Source organism: Myxocyprinus asiaticus, chromosome 39 (assembly GCF_019703515.2).
Source record: "Myxocyprinus asiaticus isolate MX2 ecotype Aquarium Trade chromosome 39, UBuf_Myxa_2, whole genome shotgun sequence".
NCBI lineage: Eukaryota > Metazoa > Chordata > Actinopteri > Cypriniformes > Catostomidae > Myxocyprinus > Myxocyprinus asiaticus.
Window position 1 is genome coordinate 9,044,380 of NC_059382.1, and position 19,139 is coordinate 9,063,518.

Below are 19,139 nucleotides of genomic sequence, written 5' to 3' on the forward strand. Positions count from 1 at the left end.
TTGTTAATGTTAGATAATAAAAATACAATTGTTCATTGTTAAATTCATGTTAGTTCATAGTGCATTAACTAATGTTAACATACACAACATCTGATTTGAACAATGTAATAGTATTTGTTAAAATTAACATTAAGATTTATAAATGCTTGAAAAGTATCGTTCATTGTTAGTTCATTTTAACTAATGTAGTTGACTAATGATAACAAATACAACTTTACTGTAAAGTGTTAACTTTAATTCTTAGGGTAAGATGTAATAAACTCTCAATCTTGAGAAATTGTACTAATGAATCGATTAAATTGAAGTATTTGACATAAGCAGATGAGACATACAGCATACAGTGTAAGTTCAAAACAACACAAGGATAAATAAATAATGACAGAATTTTCATGTTTAGGTAAACTATTACTTTAATATGATATTGCATGGTTACTGGTACTTCAAGAAACTTTGAAAACAGTGGTTTTACCTCATTTTCTGGAATAAATGAGCTTGGTCCCATTGATATGTGTCTTGACATTTTCATTCCTTTCTCCTGTGAGAGGAACAAAAAGAACATTTCATATTTTGAATGAATATGATGAAAAATATACTGACAATATAAATATTTAACAAGCAAAATCTGAAGGATATGCTCAAGATGCTGCAATAAAAGTATTACAATGCCTTTGCTATATGTATTTTAATGGTTTTCGGGTTGATTTAGTGTCTCCCTGCTGGGGTTTATTTTCAAAGTCCTTCCCAGTCTTTTGTTCCTGTTACAGCGAAAGGTGAGGAGTTCCACGAAAGCCATGTTTGCATTTTTACTGTGTGTGCATGTGTTTGCTTCACTGGCTATAATGCCAAGGGTGTAAGGGTCACTTTAGTTCAGTGGACCATGGCCTGGACCAACCAAATCTCTTTCCCTGTAATTCTCACCCTCCCTTTCTCTTAATTTCTCCTTCCTTCCTTCTCTCCAGGGTCCCGGTTTGTTCAGGATACCCCCCCCACCCCCCCGCCCCGGACCACAAGTCCACACATGGTGTTGTGTTTGCAGTCAAAAGTGTTTTGCCTCCACTCAGTGTCCTTGCTGGAAACTTGTGGTGTTTATAAAACACTAACCAAAGAAATAATAAGGGTTTGCGCACCCAAACACACGTTTTAACAATGAATCTAACGTATAAAGTCTTTTTTGATATAAAGATATTTTTCTGAAAAATACCTGTATATTTATAGTCAAGTTTTTTTTTCCAGAAGTGCAAAGTGTAAAAATGTACCTCCACAAAAAAAATGCATCTTCACTGCAAAAACAAATAAACAAGGTTTAATTTACTTATACAATAATACAGAAAATGTATCTTGAGTATACTGTACGTGAATACTGAAAATATATCTGGAAAATATCTGGATTTCAAGGAGTGTTCTGGGTTCAATACAAGTTTAGCTCAATAGACAACATTTAACAAAATATTTTAAACTCGTCCCTCCTTTTCTTGAAAAAAAAGCAAAAAATCGAGGTTACAGTGAGGCACTTACAATGGAAGTGAATGGGGCCAATTTTTGGAGGTTTTAAAGGCAGTAATGTGTAGCTTAAAATTTTATAAAAGCACTTACATTCATTCTTCTGTTAAAATGTGTGAATTATTCGAGCTGCAAAGTTGTTTAAACCATTATTTTTTACAGTCATTTTAGGGTTTACAGCGTTAAGTCATTATGGCAACTAAGTTGTAAAACTGGACATAACTTTACTCAGAAAGGGCTTGTAAGTGATTTTATCACACTAAAATCATGTTAACACACATATTGTTTACATCTTGTAGCTATACCAAAGTCTTTCTAGCAAGTCAGTCCACTGTCGGCCATCTCTGGGACGCTCTAGGGAGGCTATTTCCAGTCATGCCAGTGCAGCTCCTATCTACTTGAATGGAGAAAGACCAAAATCTCAAAAACTTTAGGTCAAGATTACAATCATATCAGCAATAAAATCTGACAATATTAGTATCATAAATTGTGATTCTTCATCTCATATTTCACTAAAACATGCAATTTTTCCAGATGTATAGCTAAGCACATGCATGTTCTAGAGTTGACTGATGTGATATCTGTATCTAAAAGGTGATTAGCTCTTTTAACTGTAAGGCGGGACTTCCTTTCTACATCCATTTACTGTTGGACACTCAGAGCTCCTTGATTGAGCATTCCAATTTCTCCCATTCATTTTAATAGAAGTTGCCCATCTATGCTAAATAATCGCTGGCTATACTTTTGAAACAGTGAGTATTTTAACATTTTTGGATTGGCCCCATTCACTTCCACTGTAGATGCACCACTGAGACCACTGAGTCGAAATTACTTTTTGTGGTAATCGACATTATGCCACAAATGCTGTTGATTGAGCTTAACTTGTACTGAACCTGGAATATTCCTTTAAATGTACTTTTTCTTACCCCCTTACAATTTTTTTTTTAAGCATAAACCTTACTAAATTGTATGTTCTGCATGCATAAAACAAGAAGAAACAATTTGCAAATGGGTTAATAAAAAAAACAAGAAGTGAAGAAGTCTTATGCAATTTGGCTTCTCAAGTAAATTTATCTTGTTTAACAGACAACAAAAACTGATTAACAAAATGATATTGTTGCAGTGTTACTGGCTGAAATATTTACCCAAAGACTTGCAAAGTTTGACTGTACTTCACCAGGACTAAATGAAACCTTCATATTTCTACCTATTGTGCAACATAAAGACAAGGGGAGTTTTGTTTTTCATTTTAACACACAGAGGGCCTTGTTGTATCCTTACTACCACAGTCTATTGAAAAAGATAGCATGGCTCTACCAACAGTATCAAATAGTGGAGAGTAAATAGAGTAAATTGCAAAAAAAGAGGACAAACAGTGAACAGAGGGAGCTCAGACGACAAAACAGAAAAGCCTTTTGAAAGCAAGATCAATTAAATCAATGCACGGCATAATATCACCACTGATAATGCCTGAAACTGCTTGCTTTGGAGCCAAAGTAATCATTCTGTTGTCATGACAGCAGCATGACTGTCCATAGATAGAAGTGGTATCTTCCTCAAACAGCCTGGGACAACGTCCAGACCACACACACATACAGTACATACACATACACACTAGTCTCGTTAATCCAAGAATTCAAAATCCACTTAATACAGGAGACTAAAACATGAGAATTATGAAGCGTTTAAGAGGACTGAGAGAACAGAACTACTTATATTTTAAGATATGCACATTACATTCTGAATAAAGACAACAAATAATGAAGAATTTTTGCTTTTGATGACAACGGTGGCTAATACCAAGTTACCACAGTTTTAGTGTGGTAATAGTAATTGTATTAACTATGATATTTTTGTGGGAAATGTGACTATGGTCATCATCATACAGTTTTCAAATGGCAGTGGAATTGTGGTATTGGTCTATGGAAATACTAAATAGCTAACTTAGCCAGGCTTTTGATCCAAAATAGCTTTCCACAAAACCTATCTGCTTCCTTTTTTCAGACATGTATGTGTATGTTGTAAAGGAGTAGTTCACCCACAAGATGAAAATTTAAGTTGTTATTCACTGATAATCTTATCATAATTTTATATTCTTAGCCACTGCAGCTGGATCATTGACCCAATCCTCACCCAAGACACATCTTAATACCAGGTGTAAACAGAGTCATGGAGAACCAGATCAGTCCAATTCATTAACAAATCATTTTGGTTTTGTGAACTGGATCAACTGATTCATTGAAAAGATCAGATTCAATTTGTTCCTGAATCAGGCATCGCTTCTTCACTTATGAATGAGTGCTAGAGCTGATGTCAAAATTTTCAGTGTATAACGACCTCAAAAGTCTGTTCCTCACACAAAGACTTGAAATATAGTGCACAAGTCATACGGACCACTTGTATTATACTTTTATGTTTTTTTCTCACTGCTAATTCAATGACAGAAAATCGAAAGTTCTGCTGCTGAAATCGGTCTGTGCTTAATGAAATTCAAAACCACTGCCCCCAGTGGCCGAGCATAGAAGTGCTGTTAAGGTAAAATGCCCACAGGGTGGAGCCAAAAGCGATTTGTTTAGTTGTAAATGACATAATAAAGTGAACAGGAATACATATTTTATTAACCCTATTCCCTAACCCAAATACCAACCCTAAACCTCACCATCAGTGGAGTAAAAATGTTATTTTAGAGCGAAAATGAAACCTCAGAATCACACTCATCATAGTTTATGTGAACTCAATTACTTCCTGGTTTCCACAGGACCCTAACCCGTGTCTTGGAGTGAACTCGATTACTTCCTGGTATCTATGACCCTGTTTTCACCTGGTATTAAGATGCGTCTCTAGTAATCCGATCACATGTGATAAGATGAGATGCTTCACAGTTTACACTGGTCACTTAAATGCATCTTCTGTGACCACTTCTGATCGAATTTGGAGGGGAGGGACCCATAATGACATACATCAATTGCTATGTCGGTGTGATACTGCATGATCATAAACTGCAACAAAGACAGAAAAGACAAAGAAAGCGTGAAAAAATGGTGTGCTATTTCTCCCAGATGCAGCTGAAATTAAATCTAAGCACAAAAGCAACATTTCAAGCAGAATTGTTTGTTATTTCAGTAGATTAGTCGTATTAACCTGAGCTACAGATGTTTGTGCATCTCATAAATCCCTACATGTTGATTTCAGACACAATGAAGAGGATCCATGAAGTTCTCATGTTTGTGTTTGTATCCGCTTTTTTAAATTGTCCGATCGGACATTTTTTTCCTTTTAAACCACTCATAAACGGTAAAGTTTAAACTTTTGTTTTAGCGCAGCGGTTCATTGATAGGAGAGAGGAGTCGCTTCACAGCTGCTGGGATGCATTCAGGATGGATAAGCGTTTACACTTCAAATGTGATGTGGTTACACAAGTTTTTGACCACATTCGTATGTGGTTTTTGTGATCCGGATCACCAAAAATGCATCTTAATACCAGGTGTAAACTGGGTCTATGGGACCAGAATGTCTTGGAGATAGTTGCACCATGGGGAAAGGTCAACATGTTTAAACTGATGCAAAAATGTCTGATGGGTGATGGCATTTGTCAGTAAATTGGCAGAATGGGGATGACTTCAGGGTACATAAACACTTGAAGGCAGCATGTATGTTTCACATGTGATCATGTTAAGCCTCAGTCCTCATTCACTTTTATTACATGGAAAACAGTGGCAAGGATATTTTTGTGTTCTATGTAAGGAAGAAAGTAATATGTGTTAGCAACGAGGGTGAGTAAATAAAGACAGAATTTTAATTCCTGGCTGAACTATTCCTAATTAAAGAGAAAGAGAGAGAAAGAGATGGATTGATCGTGTCTAACATGTTCTGGGTGAAAGTGCAGAAATCTCTGTCTCCATGACAGCATAGGTGGATTTAGAACAAATGCACACACAAACACACACACACACACACACTAATACAGTACTTACATAAGAAAGTTCACTGTGTGCTCAGTTTAAACAAACGAGTCTGTTTCCTCTGGCCTACCCTCACTGAGTTTCAAGAGAGAAAGACACTGAAACATGGGGAGAGGAGAAGTGACATGCAAAATGACTACATAGAAAAAATGGGAGAGCATAACGGACTGATGGTTTCGAAAGAGAAGTAGAGAGAGATAGAGAGATGATTGTGATGTAACATTCTGGCTCACTAGCCCACTAATGAGTCTCCATCCACATATTTTACAAAATATTAAGCATCTCGGTCTGGATTAGGATTAGTTTTGATTTCCAGTCACGTTTTTTTAATTGGATGTAATGAGAAAAATAACTGTTATTATCTGAGGATTGTTTAATTCTTGGAAAGGAATTCAAAGAAGTTTTGGAAAAGTAACATCAAGGATAAATGAAATGCAGGTCTACAGAGGTTTAATTTACAGTGAAAGATCTGCCTTAATTTAACATTTAAGATTTGATTGCCAAATTGCAGAGCTTGTGCATAACGTTTGTCTTAAATTGTGTTTTGAAGTAAGCCTGATCCACAAATTAAAGGTGCAATATGTAATATATTTACCATACTAAAGCATAAAATAATCTGAGATTTAGGTAACATATACTGGCTTCTCTGAAAACAATGCTACAGCCAGTATATTCTACTTTGAAATGTCCATTCTGGGTCAGAATTTCTGTTTGTGTTTTGGCCTGTGTGATCCCACCCACTGCCCATTTCCCAATAGTATTTCAACACCCCGGGTTGCCAGATTTGAAACAAGTTAGTGGGCAAACACAGTACGCCGCAGCCATGGAAGCCAGCAATACATCTAGCTAACATTGACAGAGTTATAAAAAATCCACATGAGCTCGTTTATAATTTGCAAACAATAAACACATTGCAAACATATACATTAGCTGATCAACTTACAGTGTAAGGCTCATTGCTTGCCATTGTCAATTTGCTCGTTCCTGTTGCGTGTCCTCAACCTGGCAACCCGCATGAGCTTCGAGGGTGGGGAGGAGGGGGTGGGGGAGACAACTATCTCCAATATTTTGAATTTGGACTGCAGTACCCATTTTAAACGCTTGATGTCAATGTTACATATTGCTCCTATAAAGAATTGAATAATTCTGTTTTTCAAATGTTACGATTTAACTTTGACTTTGTCTTGCATTAAATAAAAACTTTTTTCAGGCCTGGGAAGCTCAGCGAGTACTGATGCTGACTACCACCCCTTGAGTCTCCAGTTCGTGGTGAGTTGAGTGTGGATGCCACGGAGAATTGCGTGAAGACTCCACACGCGGTAACGCGCTCAACGAGCCACGTGATAAGATGCATGGTTTGACGGTCTCAGACACGAAGGCAACTGAGATTCGTCCTCCGCCACCCAGATTGAGGTGAGTCACTATGCCACCATAATGCCTTAGAGTGCATTGGGAATTGGGCATTCCAAATTGGGGATATTGATTTCCTCAAAAACTCCACTAATTTCAGAAATTCGAGAGCCAGAACATCTATATATTTGGAACACTTTATAATAAGTTTGTATTCATTTATATGCTTTAGTTAACACGATAGATAACATGAACTAACAATTATTTTACCCCACTTCTTAATCTTGGTTAATTTTAACATATACTAATACATTTTTTAAAATGGCAGAGGCTATTTGCACTAAGTGCAACAAAAAGCATCTTCTTTGCACTAAATGCGAATAGTGGCAGACACTATTTGCGCACCTACTTAAATACTAAAATACAGAATTTGAGCATTACTGCAGTGTGTTTATTGTGTTTTTTAGAGTCTCAAAGACACGCTACACCAACTCCTTCCCCTAAACCTAGCCCCTAACCTTCCCTTACAAAACTTAACCATGATTTTACCACAGTAACCATAGTATCACCATGGTATTTTATAGTAAAATCATAGCAACCAAAAAAATAAACATGGTTACTATATTAACACCATATTACTGCAGTAACAACATGGTTAATTGCATTAATACTATGGCTTTTGCCAAAAACATGGTTACTACAATATTACTCTAGTAAAAATATGGTTAATTTTAGCCGTATCAAACTTTTCTCTCAACTCCAGACCTTCACCGTGACCAAATCACTACTAGGCAATCAACCTTTATATTCATTTTTATTAATTATTATAAGTAGTATTAATGGAAATATAAAGAGTTGAGACAGGAAACAGGGTGAGGAAAAGTGGGGAAAAGGGGGTGAATCAAACTCGGGATGTCCGCTTGATAAGAGCACATCCACACTTTACACACTACACCATTGCAGCGACACTTTGGGCTGCAGTTTGTCTTTAATTTCAGTGTTTCCACCAGACTATCTGAGTGCAAATAGCCGCACTGTGTTGCAGGGTCAATTTACACCTAGTGCAAATAGTCGACTTTTAAAATTGTAGGTTGTATATGTTAACATTAGTTAATGCGTTATGATTTAACATGAACTAACAATGGACAATAGCATTTTCTTCCATAAACATCAATCAGTTGTTCACTGTTAGTTCATTATACCCAATAACGAATACCTTAACGAATGTTACAAATTAAAAAAAATTGTAAAGTGTACCATATCTTTTTGTGTAGACACAAAAACTTACGTTTGATAAAACATCTGCTAAATGAATAAATGTTACAAAATATACCATAACGCCTGCATACCGCTGGCTGACTTTTTCCCAAAACAAGCACTAAAACAAGATAGTTTGCATGTCTGTTCAACCTCCATTTCTTGTGAATTTCATTATTAAAAAATGAATGCATGTTATTGCATGTCAATTAGCAGAGCATGAAATAAACTTAAAGCAAACATACTTTATGTTTACTCTGCAGATACCTATGAACATACAGTATGTTTGCTAAACCAACTCAAAACTAATCTGACCGTATCATGCTACATTTTTAAAAATGTATTACTTAATCTTTCTATCTTTCATAAGAATCCTTCCCTGGTTATCAGTTTGATTGCATCAGAGTCAGAGGTCTATAAATGATGTTATTAAACTCATTATGTAATATTGGTACAATGAATGGGTTTTTCTTTTGCCTTAACAGATGCCTGGTGGCACGTGCATCTTTACTCAATTTCTGGTTTCAATATTTGTGGTTTTAACCACAATTTTCTATCCAAAGTCAAGCACTGATGATCTTCTAGACAGGTCTGTATGTGGTAATGGGGCAGTGCGATTCATTGGTCAATTATGTCATGCCAGTGCACACGGCAGCTTGAGGGACGGGACGTGTGTCGTCTGCTGAATCAGCAAAACTCTCTATAGCAGCACAATTTATATGGAGCTCCTGTGTGTCACTCTGTGTGTTTCTGTGCAACAAAAGCAACACTGAAATACAAAACCAGTTGCTTCGAAGCAAGTCACACTTTTGTTATATTGTTCGAGTTCCACAGAAGAGTCATTGTTGCTTTATCTCTGAAGCGTGTGACAGCAAACAGAATAAAACAAGGAAATAAAGACAGATAAAAAATGAACCAACACCGGTGGGACAGGATCGGATCAGAAACAGAAAGAAAATACCACCAAGAGAGCACATACGCTCTTAAAAGTAAAGGTCCTTCAACAGTTGTTAGCAGCACTAAGGTTTTTATCACAAACAATTTTTTACTCTATAGGTTTCTTGAATAAGCAATAGGATTCTTTGCAGCTTAATAAGTGATGTTACATCATAGATTCTTCAGATCAGCATATTGGTTTCAGGTATTGGGCCTACTTATGGAACTAGTGTATATGTCCACTGTTAAAGGTGCTGTAAGTGATTTTAGCATTCTGAAGCTTTCACATGACAGAGCCGTTGAATTAGCCACGCCCTCTAATTCCAAAACCCTGCCCTATTCCAAAGATAATTTTGAGACCAAAACCGAGCAAAAGAGCAGCATTTTTTGTTCCCGTTGCTGTCACATTCAACAGTGGCACAATAGCGCCCTCAACTGACAAACATTATGAATCACAGCCTCAATGATCTGCTTCAAATACAACGCTATGAGAACGAGCAAAATGATTGACAGATGAGAAGCGTCAATGTCCGTGGACATATTTTTGTTTGCTGTTTACAAAGTGTATAACTGTCACGGAGACCTATGAGATATCTCAGGACACTTATTTCATTAAAATCTTTAAGGGAGTAGGAACAATTTTTACATACTTTTCCATGAAAAAAATCGCTTACAGCACCTTTAACATGATGTACTACACTTTTGCTGTACTTGCGATGTACTACACAGTTCTGCTATGATACACGTGTGGGAACTTGAGGATAACTGGCATCCACTAATAGGACACGTTAGTTAAAATTAATTGCAGGGGAAAAAAACAGTTCAAAAAAATTTGTTCTTACAAAAATGTCTAGCATTACTTTGGTTTTGTTATTTTTTTATCTGATACAATTAAATTAATAAATTTTTATGAGTAACTTAAATGCTTTTGGGGGCCACAGTAGATTGTACACAACTGGACTGCAGAACAGTTTTCTAATTTTGCTCTAATAACCCATCCATTCTTCATTCTTATATTTTGTTTTATAATTCCAACTCCCTGCAGGTCAAGGCAAGAATGAAATTATGCCAGCAAGGGTGACCATTAGGTGAGAATTAGACAAGCTACTGAATATGATGTCTGTATGAAGTGCTTTATCCACAAAGTCCTCCTGAAACAGTGTGTTGTGCACTTAAAATAGGTTTGCATTCAGCCAGAGGACGGCTCACAATATTTACTCCTGTGATTAGAGCCAAAAAGATCATACAAAAAGCTCTCCAGCCAGCAGCCAACAGTTCAGTCTGATAATAGCAGGTCATGTTTCTGTATTAAAGTCCAGTTTGATTTACAAGAACCTTTTGGCAGGGTGCATGTGAGACAGAGCAAAAGATGTGCAAAGCAGAAGTAGGTCATATGTCTTCAACCTGATTAATGATAGGTAAAAATAACAGCTTGAGGCCAAAGATAAGAAAGAGAGAGAGAGAGAGAGAGAGAGAGAGAGAGAGAGAGAGAGAGAGAGAGAGAGAGATGAGGGGAGATTTGCAGACTTTCAGATGAGATTAGAAGTTGAGAAAGATAGTCAGACACTGATATAATCAAATGTGATGAAAAGCTTTCTGTGTAAGTTTCTGATACCTGCCCTGCCAGAACTTATCACATTTGCAGAAATATTTAATTACTCATTAAATCACAACATACTTGCAAAATAAAAAATAAATACAATACAATAAAGGCAGTTTATTTGCAAAAATCTTTGCGATAAAACCATTTAAACCAGTGGTGTAGTCGGGGCCATATGCAAATATACGCCGTATGCGTACTTTTTTCCCAGGGCTGTTTGCGTATAATGACTTCTAAGGATCAATATTTGTGTATACCCTCAGTATACTCACTTGTTTTGCTGCTTCAGAAGTCCATAATCTACTGTCGTGTTAGTTACCCTTTAACTGGATTGGATGCTGTTTTGTGAAACTGAAGATTCTTTGTTGTAACTGGTGCATTATCACTTGAATCATGCCATTCCCGGCCCCTGACAACCGCTGTCACCGCCATCATCGACTGAGGGAATTTATGACAGTGAATGGAGAGAGAGTCGCCCTCACGCTGAAGCAGTATCAGGTAAAATTAATTAACAAAATATGCCAAACGTCCTGTAAAATAAGGAATCGTCCCGTAATTAAAGGAAAACAATTGCATTCCTTATGAAATCCATACGCGATGCCATTTGTCCCATATTTAAGCATCACACACCCAAACTGCTGAGAATGTTTCACTAATCGAGAGAAATGGACCTGAAACACACACACCTTTCGCATGCGTTGTGTGAGATATCGGCTATTGCATTACACGGATGCTACACTTGACAGAAACGGCTGGGGGAAAGATCAGTGACAATCAGTGGATGTCTTCTGTCGTGTTTTCTGTCAGAAGCAAGATCATTTTGGCAAAATTATATAGCATTCGAGTGCATGTTAATTATTTCCCACCACTGGGTTTTTAAAACACCAGTAAATGCACATATTCATGACATGGCATTACATTTTATTGCATATGTCAGAGCTCGTTCTGGTATAGAGAGAGAGAGAGAGAGAGAGAGAGAGAGAGAGAGAGAGGTAAGATAAAACTGCATTAATTCAAAACAAAACTGCAGTAGTACAGGTGTAGTTAAAACACTTAACATGATTTTTTTTTTTCCATTTCCCATATGATAAACACTATTTACTGCCAAAACAACACTAATCCAAGGAGAAATACACTATTTTCATGTAATGCCTTTTCTCTCCCTTTCTCTCTTCTTCCTGGTCGTTGTATTAAAGCGTTTTTCATTTTACGTTTAGTAGGGGACGTTCACACTGAACGCGTTTTTGTGTCCGTCCGTGCTGTTTTTCAATGTTAAGCAGCGTCTCGCATAGGAACGCCTGTAAATATGGGTAATTCCTACATTTCTGTGTCATAGAAATCCCCATTACAAGTGTGTGTGGTATTCATATTGCTTAATTTCACCTGATTACAATTTTGATAGGCTTGTTAAAAATAATAAAGACTTTTTATAACTTCTTTGGGCTTAAAAGTGACATTTTAAATAATTGAAATCTTTTTCTATTGCACTGTGTCACTTCCTCATGTCCCAAAAACTGCACGTCAAACATCTTTGACAAAAATAAATGCTAAATAATTGGACTTCTATTTCCCCCCCCCCACATACAGTTAAGAGTTTAGTGTTACATTCTCTCACTAACATGTATTCATTTATGGTAAATGTGTAATTTTAACAATAATAGTCGCTGTTTTTGTGCATCCCTTGATTTATTGCACACCCTGTTATGTCATGATACCATGACCTTTCATTGAAGATATACTGTATATTAGGAAATGACATCACACACACTGGAGGTGTACATCAACCATTCTGCAAAATTACTTTGAGTTATTTGAAGTTTATAACTCTATTGTTTTATTAATGTTTTCCTTTATTTTGTGATGTTAGTCATATGTGTTCAAGCATAACATGTCCACCCTATTATGGGAAGATATCTGGGAAATTAATATCATTTAAAAATGTCAATATACAGTATTTATGTTAACGTAAATATTACCTTACAAATATGCTTCCTAGATATCAATCACAGACCTTGTAGCTGCTCATTTATCCACTGAATGTCCACCCTGATGCTCAAAAGTTTCAAAGCCGGAATGTCCCCAAATTGTAGGAATGACCCATTTACAATATGTACAGAGTTGCAGTTCAGCAGCTCTCTATACGCAGATTACGCAGTCTACAGTAACAGTACAATCTATAGTAACAGACAACACCCCATGTTTAGAATACTTTCTTTGCATGGTTTAGGAACAAATACTGTGAATGCAATGAATGCAAAAAATAGATAGATAATAAAAGACCCCTACCTTCTCTTTGATCATGTTCCGACACTGGTTGCAGATGTCTGCGGTTCCGTTCATTTTGGCAAACTTATCCACGGAGAAGAGCTCAATGCCGGTGTCAATGATGATGTACTGGTCTGGGCATGTTCACCGCTCCTCTCTCGACGATCAGCACCACAAAGAGGACTGCTGTATAGCCCTCCGCAACCCTCAGTGACTCCCTGTGCAGTGCGCGAGGCTTTACAACAGTCTAACTTCAGCAAGAACGTGCGCAACACGCCCCCTCAGCTGGCCTCTTTCTCTCCTTGCGACGATCGATTCGCGAACGAATCAATCCTTTTAACGATTTGAACGAACCGACTCGCAAAGCGTTTGTGAATCACTCGACTGTGAGAGTGAGGGTAGACTGATAAGGAGTAAAACCGCGTGAGATGGGAACAAAACTGTTACAGATATCGGGAATAAGTAGCCTGATATTAACATTATTAATTAATATGAACGCTAATATTGGGGAAAATATTGTTGATAACATATTGGAACAGTTTGATCGAACCTGTTCGTAATGCGTTTGTGAATCACTCGGCTGTTGAGCGACCTCCTTTAGCAGTAAAATTGTGATTAGGGTTGCCACCCGTCCCGTATTGATCGAATCAATACGGGACGCGATTAGATGGTGTCACGGTGAAATCGATCCAGATCGGTAATTTAACATTAAAATAAGTTGGAAAATTGGGGTATTGTGGGTAAAGGACCATCCGAAATGTCCACAAATGGTGCTAAAACTGTGGATTTTTTTTTCCCAATATAAATGTTCAATAAGCTCAAACAATGTATGAATACAATCACTGAGTCATAAAGACAAGTACAGGTGAAGGAAGAAAATAAAAATGCATAAACCGACCAAAATGTATAAATAAATAAGGTAAAGGAGACAAATAATCGAAAAGATAAAAATAAATATATTTTTAAAATATAAAAGATGTAATTTTCAGGGGTAAAAAAAGTCAGGGGTCAGGAAAGTTCTAATTTCAGCATTTAAGAAAGGGTATACAATTTTTATTAATAACGCATATTACCTCAACGCATTTATTGCTAAAACTGTGGAGGATGTGGTTAGGGGCCTTGACCCCCGACACCCCCACCCCCCCCCCCCCCAAGTGCACATTTTGTCCTTTATTTTAAAACTTCAAACATGGCAAACCTCAGCATCATTGTTAGCGATATCGGGAATGAGTTGCCTATTATTAATATTATACATTAATAGGAATGCCAGTTTGGGGACAATTGTTGGAACAATTCTGTCGAAATGTTTGTAAAGCATTTGTGAATCATTTACGATGATTTTGTTTTAGCAGTAAAACTGAAATTAGAACAACATTGTAATAACAAAGCGATATCAGGAATAAGTAGTCTAATATTAACATTGTAAATTAAAATGAACGCCAATGTTGGGTACATTTTTGTTAAGAATTATTTAGGAACAATTAGCAACACTAACAAAATAGCAACATGACGAGATCAGTCGGTAAACATAGTAATAAACAGCGATTTTACGATAAAAATTAAATGTAAAATGCCTCGCGGTGGCTTTTAGCATCACTTTTGAGTGATATTTCAGAATAATTGGTGAGTCGGTTAATTGAATCGAACCTTCCAAATGAACCGATTCTCTCAAATGAATCGCTGTTCCCAATACTCCCATATGAGCCACTCCCCCCTCCAGTTCTCTCTCTTGCCCGCTTGTCCAGACATGTTCGGTACAATTTAAGTGCTGTATGTCAAGATTTAAGACTTTCTGTGAAGGGCTATAATGTTTCATACACCGAATCGTATGTGTTAAACTCAATTCAAGTGTTATGAATGCAACAACTTTTTATGACTTAACAGCTCCAAGTCAAATCTCTCTTCTGAGGTTAATGGCTCATAATTCAGTTCACAGCCTCTAATAAAACCACATATATTGCATTGAGACGTCTCTGTCTTTATGTTTTTCCAAAATTGTTTATGAAACACAATTGCTCTCATTCCATATGCATTTACTGCTTAATCTTCTTAGAAAAATAAGCATGTTGTGTCGGTGCTCAAACAAGTCAAGGCAATCAATGTCCACAGAGCATATGAAAGAACTGAACTCAACAATTGGCTTTTACAGTGCATGCACATTGGAGCTTTGAATAGAGCTGAGAATTGCTGACAGTGTGGAATGACCATCAGACAATGTGGAAAGGAGCCAGATCCCGCTGGCTAATCGCCCATGGGTTGACGGAGGTGGCCCATAAGGTGCTACTAAAAACATTCCTCTGATCTCAAACTGATGTTCAAGAGTTCAGATTAAATGAGTGCCGTCCTACATAAATTATTCATGCTGTGGCATTCTGTTGTTGAAACAGATTGCAAAATACCTTTACAGTTCAGGTTTCTGCTTAAAGGGATAGTCCACCCAAAAATGAAAATTCTGTCACCATTCCTTTTCATTACATCTTTAAGCGTACAACAAAAGTGACTGGCGACTGAGGCTGTCATTCTGCCTAACATCTCCTTTTGTGTTCCACTGAAAAGAAAGTAAGTCATATGGGTTTGAAACAACATGAGCGTGAGTAAACAACTGTAGAATTTTCATTTTTGGGTGAACTACACCTTTATGGTCTTTTCAAGTTAGGGAATTTCCCTCTGTGTGCAAAACATTTTTGAAGCATGAGAGGGTAGCATACTATACCCTCATAGGCTACTATCATAGTCAGCAAATTCTAAAAAACTAAACCCTTAAGCCGAGAAAATCCACATGGATCTTGGTTCAAATGAAACACAGACTGACAAGTTTTCTTTTTTCTTGCCTGCTGCCACCAGAGTTCAGTTTCACCCGGCAACAACGTGATGTCATCAGCAGAGTGAGAAATCAGCCAATAGTAGTGCAAGCTGATCAGTGGAGGTCACAATGCTGTATCCTAGCAATGGCTAAACTGTGCTGGTGTGAACTTCCTGAGACAATCTGTAGTTTTATGTAACACACTTAGGAATCTGTCAGTTAATTTTACACACATTTTACAACCCCAGCACACATACACTCACTGCTCCCTGACAAATCCACAGTAGTGTTCTGTCTCCCTTTTGCTTCGATTCCCAATAAAAATTGAACTTGCGTAATGACTCCAGGCCTGTTGCCAAGAACAAATGGATGCATCTGAATTAAAGAGAGAAAAACAATCATTTTAAATGCACAGATCTCTTTCTCTCTGCAATAAAACAATTGTTTTCAAAGACAAAGGTTTTTTTTTTGTTTTTTTTTTTGTTTTTTGTTCAAGGAATATTCTGGGTTTAATCCAGTGCTGTCGATTGAGCTTAACTTGTATTGAACCTGAAATTTTCCTTTAAATTGTAATATTTTACAGTACTCTTTAAGACAATGACTTCTGCATCATTATCATGCAGTGTTTGCTCAGTGGTGACTGATGCACAATGACTAAATCTTATCATTAATGCAAATAGCACAACTATTATGATGTAATGACACATTTTTTTGTAAAATGTTGTGAAAGCTGTCACTGTCACCTGGAAAAATACAGGTGGGTGTAATAATTATATTGCAGTCTAATTCTATGTTTGTGTTTTGCATTTAAAGGAAATAATCCTGGAACGGGACTGCCACCCATTTCCTTCTATTCTGTGAAAGGCTGTTTAGGAAGCACCTCTGTGTGTTTGTGACTGTGTGTGTGTGCCCATTTAATATTGCAATGGCTCTTATGCTGCCAAAAGACACATGCAGCGAAGCTCACTTCCCATTCTCTTCAGCTTAAAGTGCTGTTCCACAAAGTTATGAATGTAAAATCATGTATATGTGAGTGTAAACTGTCTATTATATTTGTAGCAAAAAGCTTTTAGACACTTATACCACACTTAAAAATGTATAAGCTGTGTTACATTAAATAGTGACAGGTAGAAGTGGCTTCTACAAACTAAATGATGCTAGACCTTTTTACATACTGCATACAGCATATGTACACTGGCAGCCAGACGTTTTGAATAATGTACAGATTTTGCTCTTATGGAAAGAAGTTGGTACTTTTTAAGGCCTGCACCCCTGAGTCTTCTCTTTACTATTGTACATGAAACTGGTGTTGAGCGGGTAGAATTCAATGAAGCTGTCAGCTGAGGACATGTGAGGCATCCATTTCTCAAACTAGAGACTCTGATGTGCTTATCCTCTTGTTTAGGTGTACATCTGGTCTTCCACATCTCTTTCTGTCCTTGTTAGAGCCAGTTGTCCTTTGTCTTTGAAGACTGTAGTGTACACCTTTGTATGAAATCTTCAGTTTTTTGGCAATTTCAAGCATTGTATAGCCTTCATTCCTCAAAACAATGATTGACTGATGAGTTTCTAGAGAAAGCTGTTTCTTTTTTGTCATTTTTGACCTAATATTGACCTTAAGACATGCCAGTCTATTACATACTGTGGCAACTCAAAAACAAACACAAAGACAATGTTAAGCTTCATTTAACGAACCAAATAGCTTTCAACTGTGTTTGATATAATGATCAGCTGTCTCCCTGTAGCACTGTCTGAGGCATCTCATAGTACGGACGTTGCAATTTATTGCCCTGGCCACATCTGCAGTCCTCATGCCTCCATGCAGCATGTCTAAGGCACATTCATGCAGATAAGCAGGGACCCTGGGCATCTTTCTTTTGCCATTTTCCAGTGTCAGTAGAAAGGTCTCTTTAGTGTCCTAAGTTTTTATAACTGTGACCTTAATTGCCTACCGTCTGTAAGCTGTTAGTGTCTTAACGACCGTTCCACAGATGCATGTTCATTAATTGTTTATGGTTCATTGAACAAGCATGGAAAACATTGTGTAAACCCTTTACAATAAAGATCTGTAAAGTTATTTGGATTTTTACAAAATTATTTTTAAAATACAGTGTCCTGAAAAAGGGACATTTCTTTTTTTGCTGAGTTTATATTTGCCATACACTGACATTTCCAGATCTCACCTGGACAGACTGACTATCAGATGAAAGATCTGGTATACTTTCCAGTGTTTTTTTTATCTTTAGAGTGGGATAGTTTAAATAGTTTGATTAAATCAAAATTAATCTGATTAAACTAATTAAATCAAACACTCCAATCAAATTAAGCACCACTCTTTTCTTCTTTTTTGTGTGTGAGCGCCTCAGAAAGTCTTTTTGATGTTTTGAACACCACTTTTAACACTAAGCAGGGCATCACTGGACATTCATAGAATTTTTGTTTACCTGTTAGTTTCAACATTTGCAGAATATCACAAGTGTGTATTCACATCAGTGAGCTCATTGGCATTTACTGCTTAGTTTAACATATAAAGGTCAGTTCTTGTGATAACAAAGACAATACACTCTCTTACAAATCTATTGATCAGGGTCTGTCCTCAATAACAGTCCTATGGGCTGCAGAGAGGGGGGGGGCCTTCCAGAGAGAGCTAGGCGGATACAAATCTGCAGAATGGAATGTTTACTGTGCACCTCATAATCCTAATGCTCAGTGTAAATATTTTACGTAACTTTTCATTTGGATTCTTTAAACATGTCATGGGATTTGGAATAATGTGACTGATACCACTGGATAAGGCTTTCGAAAACAAGCACGCAGACACAGACTGAAAAAATATTCCTGGAAATCAGGCTTACTTGAAATATATAGAAAGAGCAAGAGAGACTCCAACATGAACCACTAGCATAGCACTGTAAAAAAATGTTTTCATCATTATAACAACATCTTATCAAGTGTAGCTGATATAAAATATTACATTTGTAGCCCTTATGTAGTGCAAATATACAAAGAGATTCCTGAAATCTTATAAATAATGGGGCAGAGATGTTTAAGCTTCTGCATGTGATTTTAGATTAGAAAAAAAAAAATCCTTAGGAATCTCTGCTAACCCACTGCAACCCCATTTTACGTGTGCAGTTTTTTCCAACTATCCTGACCTGCAATCCACCCATATATTGAGAGGACATAGAGAGAAAGAGAGTAGCAGAAGGGGGTCAGTTGGCTGGTGTAGGGTATAGAAGAAAACCGAAAAAGAGCTTGTGTGGGTTTGTTTGCCTGGCTCTCTCTCTCTCTCTCTCTCTCTCTGTGTGTGTGTGTGTGTGTGTGTGTGTGTGTGTGCAGCAGTATAGAGGTCAACATATGTAGCAGTCTTAGACTGTGGGTTTTTCAGCAGGTTTTCTGGGCTGAGTTGTTTGGATAAGTGGGGGAAAGTTCACAGCTCGAAAGACTCATTTCAGTCCCAGTATGC

The 19,139-nt window shown here is 37.1% G+C and overlaps 1 protein-coding gene across 3 annotated transcripts in view; it reads right to left on the bottom strand.

The window, feature by feature from the left end:
- The window catches only part of LOC127430175 (sestrin-3-like), a 28,834-nt gene extending 15,727 nt beyond the window's left edge, over nt 1–13,107 (bottom strand). The window contains exons 1-3 of one of the 3 annotated variants that reach the window (XM_051679742.1): nt 12,892–13,097; nt 12,617–12,779; nt 470–535 (exon numbers count right to left, since the gene is read on the bottom strand). In XM_051679742.1, coding sequence (XP_051535702.1) covers nt 470–535; nt 12,617–12,631 — 81 coding nt within the window. In that variant the 5' untranslated portion in view covers nt 12,632–12,779; nt 12,892–13,097. Of the gene's footprint in view, nt 1–469; nt 536–12,581; nt 12,780–12,891 lie in introns of all 3 variants that reach the window. The other 2 variants (XM_051679743.1, XM_051679741.1) reach the window with 2 other exon arrangements.
- Nucleotides 13,108–19,139: the final 6,032 nt, after the last annotated feature.